Source organism: Gambusia affinis, linkage group LG19 (genome assembly GCF_019740435.1).
Source record: "Gambusia affinis linkage group LG19, SWU_Gaff_1.0, whole genome shotgun sequence".
Lineage (NCBI taxonomy): Eukaryota > Metazoa > Chordata > Actinopteri > Cyprinodontiformes > Poeciliidae > Gambusia > Gambusia affinis.
The window spans coordinates 21019649-21028556 of record NC_057886.1 but is presented as its reverse complement, the minus strand read 5'-3'; the positions used below and the strand labels follow the sequence as shown (position 1 = coordinate 21028556).

Sequence of the window (8908 nt, the reverse complement as noted above, 5' to 3'; positions counted from 1 at the left end):
AAATATAAAAACTTTTTGCATCAAGTCTGCAATAGTGCAGAAGTATAATGTTTCACAACTTAAATTACCACAAGGTACAATTTGCTGAGAACAGGAAACAGCGGTTAATGCAAAAGAACAAAAAAACAAGACAGTTTTGAATTTCCTGACTCGGTTGTGAAAAAGACCGAACCACATAAAGATCCCTGCTTCAAAGTCTATGATCATATCATTTAAAGTCTGAATAAATAGAAGAACGAGCAGAACCCGATAAAGGTAAGCAATATCTTCCCTCTTCATTTATTTCAATGTTAAGAAAAAAACTCATTTGGCTAAAACATAAGTTGATGTTTAAAGCTAAAAAGAATCTGCATCCAAAAAGTATTCAAAATTGAATAAGTATAGAGAGGGAAGGTGTGACTGAGAGGAAAGTGTAATTTAAAGAAACTAAGTTTGCAGACCTTTTGCATGCATGTGAAATCAGTTTAAGGAGGGATTTTATTTGATGGATACATTTTGTGGAGAGAAATTAAGCAAAGTAATAATATTGCACAATTTAAGAGAATTGTGCAATATGCGTATTAATCAAATGACTTAAATTATTCCAACTATTAATTTAAGTTAATCAGTGTGTACATATTTTAAGCTCTGATCTGAAGGTCATTTGTAGCTGTAGGTACATCAATGTATGTGTTTGTACAAGACTGGCCAGAGTAGTTGGAGCTGATAGAACAGCAACAGTAAATCAAATCGTTACAACCAAGGTCTGCAGAAGAGCATCTCTGAACACGTTGGACCTTGATGGGCTACAGCAGCAGAAAACCACAGCATCAGAACGAGGAAGAAACGTGATTTAAGTGACTTCGTTTGTGCCAGTCGGGCTGGTCTGAGTATTTAAGAACCTGCTGATTTACTGGGATTTTCACGCACAACCATCTCCAGGGTTTACAGAGAATGGTCTGAAGAAGAGAAAATATCCAGTGAGCGGCAGTTCTTTGGGGCAAATGCCTTGTTGATGCCAGAGGTCAGAGGAGAATGACCGGACTGGTTGGAGCTGATAGAACGGCAACAGAAACTCAAATTGTAACAACCGAGGTCTGCAGAAGAGCATCTCTGAACACACAACATGTTGGACCTTGATGGGCTACAGCAGCAGAAGACCACACCGGGTGCCTCTCCTGGCAGCTAAGAACAGGAAACTGAGGCTACAATTCGCACAGGTTCACCAAAACTGGACAACAGAAGATTGGAAAAACGTTTCCTGGTCTGATGAGTCTCGATTTCTGCTGCGACATTCGGACGGTCGGGTCAGAATTTGGCATCAACAACACGAAAGCATGGATCCATCCTGCCTTGTATCAATGGTTCAGGCTGGTGGTGGTGCAATGGTGTGGGGGAAATTTCCCTGGCACACTTTGGGTCCATTAATACCAACTGAGCATCATGAAAGCACACATGCGTAGAATGCATGGCTGTAGGTTGAGGTGGAGGTTACGGGTAAAATCTTTGAATGGCCTTGTTGCTGAAATGTGCAACACAGATAAACTTGTCAGTCGGATTCAATTAGTTGCATGAACAGCCAAGCAAAATAATCCAAATTGAGCATCAAGACCTGCTGTGTGAAGGTAGCCTTAGTGATGTGGCCTAAACAGTGATGCATCGCTGTCTAAATGTGTAACGTTTCCCCAATCAATATCCAAAAACACCAGCAGTTTACAAAGAGTGGATCTCTTTAAACATGACCAGGGACTGGATAAGTGACTGCAAAATAAATAATCACACACACAAATTTCCATGTTTTGTGAGATTTGGATAGGGATTATATGCCGTCTTTGGATAACAGTTTCAAATCTTCCAACGCTTCCTGCTTTGCGTTTAGCGGTAAGTTTTAAGATAAGATTTATTTATCATTGTCATCAACAGATTACATGCTTGACTCGAGTTAAAGTGCAGGTTATATACACATACACAACACACAATATAAATACACATACATAAAAAGATAAAGAAACAAACAGCACAAAACGAGAAATAAATAGACATCAGAAGATGGCTGCACCGCTGGAGGTGTCGCTTAGTATACAGAATTTACATTTTTAACAGAGTGCTGTCCAGAGCAGAAATTTGTAAAAATTGCTCTCCGTCTCCATTTTCTCTGTGGGTTCTGAAATACAGGCTACCAAATGTAACCTGGACCTTCCTGTTGTCTGCTGGATCAGGCATTGGCGTCCCACTAGCAGGAGTATAGGGGGCATATATTCCTCAGGGCCTGGAAACGACACAGGATCCCCCAGAATGATCCCATCAGCCGAGTGACCCAACGCTCAATAAGAGGATGATGATGGATGGTTGACTGTTACCAAACCAGAGAAAGACAGGGAATATATTGCAGTAATTTCTTTAATTATTTGCTTTCTGCTGTCATCTTTTGCAGAATGAGATCCTCAGCAGTTCAGATGGTTTGTGTGGCCCTTGGGGCTCTCTGCCTGATTGGGGTCATCAGGTGTTGCACCGTCCCTCAGTGGAAAATTTCTTCCTTCATAGGATCAAACATTGTTACTGCACAGGTAACTATATATTGTGTTAAATAGAGACGATCAAAAGGCTTGTTATGTTTTAAATGATCATAGTTGTGTTTAGGTAGCTTTGAAGGTTTACATCAACGAACATTAATCTGGCTTTTCATGGTGCTGATGGCTTCTTCCTCTCTGAGGAGCCTTTCAGCCCATTTTTGGTAAATGACTCATTTTATTCCCAAAGAAGTCTCCAAAGTTTCTGCCATTTAGGATACAAAATAAATTGAATGTCTCCATTTGATTTAATATATTGAAAATATAGAACATATTTAATATTTTGTGTCTGTGTCTTTAGGTGATTTATGAAGGTTTATGGATGAGCTGTGTGTCGCAGAGTACTGGACAGATGCAGTGCAAAGTGTACGACTCCATGTTGCAGTTGGGCTCTGACCTGCAGGCCGCCCGCGCCATGACCATCATCAGCTGCATCCTCTGTGGTCTCAGCCTCCTCATCTTGTTTTGGGGTGCCGACTTCACCACATGTGTTCAGAACGAAGACGCCAAGCCCAAAATCATCCTGGTGGCTGCAGTGGGCCTGATGCTGGCCGGCCTGCTGGTGATCATCCCGGTCAGCTTTCTAAGAGATTTCTACAACCCTCTGTTACTGGATTTCCACAGGAGAGAGATGGGAGCGTGTATCTATATCGGCTGGGCAGCCGGTGTGCTGTTGATCCTGACAGGAGTTCTGCTCTGCTGCTTCAGCAGACCCAGATCCAGCAGCTCTAGTAGAACCGTCAAATACTACAACAACACGCTTCAGGTCCAAACGATGTTATAATTTAGAGGTTTTATGGAAGGGGCTGGTGTCCAATAGACAGGCAGACAAGGGAGTTGTGTTGGTAAAAACCGTGACGACAACAACATAATTTTATTTGTTGGTGCTCGAAGGATTGTAGTTTGTACATATTCATTTCCAACATTTTGAAATGTTGCTTAAAATGCAAATTTAAAAAACATAAGCATAAAAAAGGAACAAGATGCAAAAGTTGTTCTGCAGGAAAATAAGATTTCATAGTCACAATTTTTCCAAGACAACTTAAATGACAAATGTGTTTGATTATTTAGTCCTGTTCACTTCTCTGTCATTTCTTTTATAAATGTATTCATTTATAAAACGCTCCCAGCCAAATGGGCCTCGGGAAATAATTATATGAGCGTGTTACTCAGATACACTTCAGCTTCTGCGTTGCTTTCTACTGACAAAACATTTACTGTAAGTTGGTTTGTTCTATTTTTGTTTCTTCACAATGATCACAATAGATTATTAAAGCTTTGCCAGATACAAATGTTTTCAGAAAAAGGAATTAAATGCATAAAAAAAAACCCACAAAAGACTTAGTTTCAATACTTTGTAAACAAACTTTGTTTTGCTTAAAAAAATTAAACAAAGCAAATTTGAATTACATCATGAAAGATTTGTGGTAACCATCTGCTGTTTTAATCCTTTACTTTTATTCTTTCTAAAAGAAGAGTGTCATGGAAAACAACTATTTCCAAGCACTGCTCAGGTAAAATCACTCAATCAGGTGGTTATTCATGAATTGTGCAAAACTCAGAGAGCTTGTAGGACAATCAATAATGAAGCAAGTCTGAACAGAAACCCCTGCCAGGCAAAGACAACACATGAGTTTTATACAAAAGTTTAAGGAATCCAAAGCATGGGAAACAGACTGGTTCCCATGCAGTGGGAAAAACAACATCCAACCTTGTGCATGTAACACAAATAGTTAAAACTTGGTGGGACTATACAGGAACTTAAAATAAGCATATAGCAATACAGCTAGCAGGTGTGACCTTTTTTGCACATCATGATTATAAGTAAATATGTAATATTTGATATTAATCATCCTTTCCCTCTGTGGTCTAAAGATATAACATAACACTATCCTGGAAGATGTTACAAAAAGAAAACAAAAAACCCCACATATACGCAAGTTACAGGCTTGTAACAGTCATACAACAGTCATATTGTTACAGGCTTGTAACAGTATGACTGTTACAAGCCTGTAACTTATATTGTTACAAGCCTGTAACAGTATGACTGTTGTATGACTGTTACAGGCTTGTAACAATATGATTAAAATATGACTGTGTTAGGTAGGAAAAGTTATCCTGCGACCCCTCCTTGCCAGGGAGGTGAGGAAAATCGTGGAGGTATGATTGAAGACATAAAAATAAAAAATAAAAATCAAGAACAATAATAGTGAGAAAATAAAAGTACAAGAAGCACCCACTATTACACAACAAAATAGAAGAAAAACGTGGATAAGTCTGAAGCTGTTGAAAACATTTAATGTAGTAAAAGTTAAATGAAAATTAAATTTAGAATTTTTTTTTTTTTTTACAGTTTATAAGAGGTACCACATTAAGTCACACAGAATAAGAGCATTGGTTTATGCTTTTAAATCTCTTATTGCAACCAGAAATTAGTTATCAGGACTGAATTTTGGGTGTAGGAAGAGCGGCAAACCAGAGGGCTCCAAGCTTCTGGTTGCCACGGCCCTGCAGTGTCCAAGCTTCTGGTTGCCACGGCCCTGCGGGCTCCTAGCTTCTGGTTGCCACGGCCCTGCAGTGTCCAAGCTTCTGGTTGCCACAGCCCTGCGGGGTCCTAGCTTCTGTTTGCCACGGCCCTACCGGGTCCTAGCTTCTGGTTGCCACGGCCCTGCGGGGTCCTAGCTTCTGTTTGCCACGGCCCCGCGGGCTCCTAGCTTCTGGTTGCCACGGCCCTGCGGGCTCCTAGCTTCTGGTTGCCACGGCCCCGCGGGCTCCTAGCTTCTGGTTGCCACGGCCCCGCGGGCTCCTAGCTTCTGGTTGCCACGGCCTCGCGGGCTCCTAGCTTCTGTTTGCCACGGCCCCGCGGGCTCCTAGCTTCTGGTTGCCACGGCCCCGCGGGCTCCTAGCTTCTGGTTGCCACGGCCCCGCGGGCTCCTAGCTTCTGGTTGCCACGGCCCTGCGGGGTCCTAGCTTCTGTTTGCCACGGCCCTACCGGGTCCTAGCTTCTGGTTGCCACGGCCCCGCAGGCTCCTAGCTTCTGGTTGCCACGGCCCCGCGGGCTCCTAGCTTCTGGTTGCCACGGCCCCGCGGGCTCCTAGCTTCTGGTTGCCACGGCCCCGCGGGCTCCTAGCTTCTGGTTGCCACGGCGTCGCGGGCTCCTAGCTTCTGGTTGCCACGGCCCAGCGGGCTCCTAGCTTCTGGTTGCCACGGCCCCGCGGGCTCCTAGCTTCTGGTTGCCACGGCCCCGCGGGCTCCTAGCTTCTGGTTGCCACGGCCCCGCGGGCTCCTAGCTTCTGGTTGCCACAGCCCCGCGGGCTCCTAGCTTCTGGTTGCCACGGCCTCGCGGGCTCCTAGCTTCTGGTTGCCACGGCCCCGCGGGCTCCTAGCTTCTGGTTGCCACGGCCCCGCGGGCTCCTAGCTTCTGGTTGCCACGGCCCCGCGGGCTCCTAGCTTCTGGTTGCCACGGCCCCGGGGGCACATGGTGTCTGGTCGAATCGTCCTTGTGGGCTCCTGTTGTCTGGTCGAATTGTCCCCCTGGGCTCCTGTTGTCTGGTCGAATTGTCCCCGTGGGCTCCTGGTGTCTGGTTGAATAGTCCCCGTGGGCTCCTGTTGTCTGGTCGAATTGTCCCCGTGGGCTCCTGGTGTCTGGTCGAATTGTCCCCGTGGGCTCCTGGTGTCTGGTTGAATAGTCCCCGTGGGCTCCTGGTGTCTGGTCGAATTGTCCCCGTGGGCTCCTGGTGTCTGGTCGAATCGTCCCCGTGGGCTCCTGGTGTCTGGTCGAATCGTCCCCGTGGGCTCCTGGTGTCTGGTTGAATAGTCCCCGTGGGCTCCTGGTGTCTGGTCGAATCGTCCCCGTGGGCTCCTGTTGTCTGGTCGAATTGTCCCCCTGGGCTCCTGTTGTCTGGTCGAATAGTCCCCGTGGGCTCCTGGTGTCTGGTTGAATAGTCCCCGTGGGCTCCTGGTGTCTGGTTGAATCGTCCCCGAGGGCTCCCGGCTTCTGGTTTCCAAGGACCCACAGGCTCCTAGCTTCTTGGTTGCCATGGCCCTGCTGGCTCCTAGTTTCTCAGTTGCATCAGCCCCCAGGTTCCGAGCACCTCGGTGACCAAAGCCCCCCAGGCTCCGAGCTCCTTGGTGCCCGCAGCCCCCCAGGCTCCAAGCACCTCAGAGCCCACAGCCTCCACGGCTCTAAGCCCCTCGGTGCCCACAGCGCCCCCAGGCTCCAAGCACCTCAGAGCCCACAGCCTCCACGGCTCTAAGCCCCTCGGTGCCCACAGCCCCCCCAGGCTCCAATCACTTCAGTGCCCACAGGCCCCCAGGCTCCTAGCAGTGGGGTTGTGGCTCTAGGAGTCTGCACCACAACCCCGTGGACTCCTAGCTCCTTCACTCCTGCAGCCCTGTGGTCTCCAAGCTCCTCCAACACTACAGCTCTTTTAAGGCTCCCTATTAGACACTTTTGTCCTTGCATGTGTCTCTAGTTCTGTCAAGCCTTTTTTTGAATCATTAATCATCTATCGCCAGGTCCCCTCCAACTTTTAATGCAACGTTCTCGAAAGACAGTGATTTTCTCAACCCTTCTGGTACCATAATGTCTGGAGTTGATTGTCTGTGAGCTAATTTCTGTATCTTTGCTCGTTCTACTGCCTCTCTTTCCAACTTAAGCCTTTCTTGAAGAGCTTTACGTTCCTCATGTTCCCTGGAATAGAAACATTTTTCTTCTATTCCCAGAAATTCATCTGTTGAATCAATAAACTCATTCCGCTTTCTAAACCTCACAGCAGCCTCTTTTCGCACCCAGTCCACTTCATCCATTTCTCGAGTAAGTTGCAATACAGAGGGTGACAGGCAGTACATTTTTACCCTCGGAGGTGTCACAGGGATTTTTCGGGGAGAGGGTTCTGGTTGTTTAGTGTCCTGAGGTGTTTTCATGCCAGAAACTTCTTTTTTGATGTCGTCTGTGGATTCAAAGGCCTGATTAATCATTGTCAACATATCAAAATTCTTTTTTAGGTCCTTGTTCATTTCTTCCATTGTTTTGAACATTTGCTGCTCAAAATCCGTCCAGTCTTTCTCATCTGCGTCAAGTGATGCTTTCACATCTGTCAGGAGCTTTTGGAGAGTACAAGTTTCACTTTTAGCAGATGGTGGTTTTTCCAAAGCTTTCGGGTTGACCGGCTTTTCTCGTATTTGTTCCTTTCTTTCCCCCATTTCCAGTTTAACCTTGCGGGCTTTTATTCTTTCGATCTCTCTTTCAGTGCATGGACCAACAATCGGCTCCACATGAAAGTCCAGATCATGTTTGATAAGGAAGTCCTTTAAAAAGTACACCGCACTGGAACTCCGAGATTCTTTACCTAAAAGCTTATCATCAACCTCACCTTTCTGTCGAATCGATCGCATGTTAAGTTCTACTAGTGTGCCGTAATTATTTTCAGGGGGGTCATGTCCACGAAACTGCTGCCTAACATACTCCTCCATAAAGTCCACTTTCTTCACCTTCTTTACCCTCTTGTACTTGTTCATGCCAAGTACTTGCCCCATTCTGTTGGAAGAAAAAAACAGGAGCTTCTGAAAATACTTTGGCAATCTCTCACCAGTTGGTTAAAAAATGCTTTATAAACAAGAATAATATAATAAGAATTATTATTATTCTGTTAGCTTGGGCGTCTTGCTGCTATTTCCTGAAAACTTCAAGGGTCAAACTTGAAATCTGCACAAATCCTCACTCTTGTGATGTCTGGAATATCTGAAGAGAATAAAACCATGCACTAAGAATCTCAACAATGACATCACAAGAGGCAGAGAATATTACATCATCAGCCGTCACAGATCAGTTTTGTTTGATGGAAAAAAAAAAAAAAAAAAAAAAAGCTAGCCAATCTTTCCAAAACGTTGTCAAAACGTTCACTCTAAATATTCACTCACTGTGGAAGAAATGTTTTTGCTGTAATTGTATTTTGTGTGGCATCCAGCCAATTTGGATAACTGATAGTTAAATGCTCATTTATTAAAGCCATCCGTATCATTCATCAAACGTCAGAGCTACACAGGAATAATTATTTACATTAACAGCAATCACAGACTTTTCTAGTAGCATTTCAACTTACTCACATTGTTCCCTTACCGACTGAAGCTAAAACTGGGTCGCTTTTTAGCTTTTCTTTTTGTTTTGCTAACTTTTAACTATTCAGTTGGAACTCCGTTCCGTTACCATAGCTACAATAACATATGACATACCAAAATAAAAACGTATATCCTTAAAGCTAGTTACAACAAAGGTAACTTTACATTCAGTTTCTTTTACACCTTTATGATGATTATTATGTTTAACAAAATCTCAGATTTTTTTCTTTATGGAGAAA

General features: G+C 44.6%; 2 protein-coding genes across 7 annotated transcripts; one reads left to right on the top strand and one right to left on the bottom strand.

The window, feature by feature from the left end:
• Positions 1 to 160: 160 nt before the first annotated feature.
• LOC122822588 (claudin-4-like) lies at positions 161 to 3889 on the top strand. 2 transcript variants are annotated; one of them, XM_044101398.1, is made up of 3 exons: positions 161 to 255; positions 2155 to 2546; positions 2851 to 3872. In XM_044101398.1, the coding sequence occupies exons 2-3, from the start codon at positions 2325 to 2327 to the stop codon at positions 3331 to 3333; spliced, it is 705 nt and encodes a 234-aa protein (XP_043957333.1). In that variant the 5' UTR covers positions 161 to 255; positions 2155 to 2324; the 3' UTR covers positions 3334 to 3872. The 2 variants fall into 2 exon arrangements, with proteins under 2 accessions (XP_043957333.1, XP_043957334.1); XM_044101399.1 differs by having other exon boundaries at positions 167 to 255; positions 2414 to 2546; positions 2851 to 3889.
• A 1224-nt stretch (positions 3890 to 5113) lies between these two features.
• On the bottom strand, positions 5114 to 8907 carry LOC122822586 (proteoglycan 4-like). 5 transcript variants are annotated; one of them, XM_044101396.1, is made up of 3 exons: positions 8658 to 8891; positions 5996 to 8292; positions 5114 to 5963 (listed from the first exon to the last, which is right to left on the bottom strand). In XM_044101396.1, the coding sequence occupies exons 2-3, from the start codon at positions 6588 to 6590 to the stop codon at positions 5932 to 5934; spliced, it is 627 nt and encodes a 208-aa protein (XP_043957331.1). In that variant the 5' UTR covers positions 6591 to 8292; positions 8658 to 8891; the 3' UTR covers positions 5114 to 5931. The 5 variants fall into 5 exon arrangements, with proteins under 5 accessions (XP_043957331.1, XP_043957329.1, XP_043957328.1 ...); XM_044101394.1 differs by having other exon boundaries at positions 5114 to 8088; positions 8671 to 8907; XM_044101393.1 differs by having other exon boundaries at positions 5114 to 8088; positions 8658 to 8906.
• Between the last annotated feature and the right edge of the window lies 1 nt (position 8908).

Excerpts from the sequence above, each read along its gene's own strand:
- LOC122822586 (XM_044101394.1), bottom strand. The coding sequence starts at position 8,087 with ATGGGGCAAGTACTTGGCATGAACAAGTACAAGAGGGTAAAGAAGGTG.
- LOC122822588 (XM_044101398.1), top strand. The coding sequence starts at position 2,325 with ATGGTTGACTGTTACCAAACCAGAGAAAGACAGGGAATATATTGCAGT. Across the intron at positions 2,547-2,850 it reads CAAACATTGTTACTGCACAG|GTGATTTATGAAGGTTTATG; the intron begins GTAACTATATAT and ends CTGTGTCTTTAG.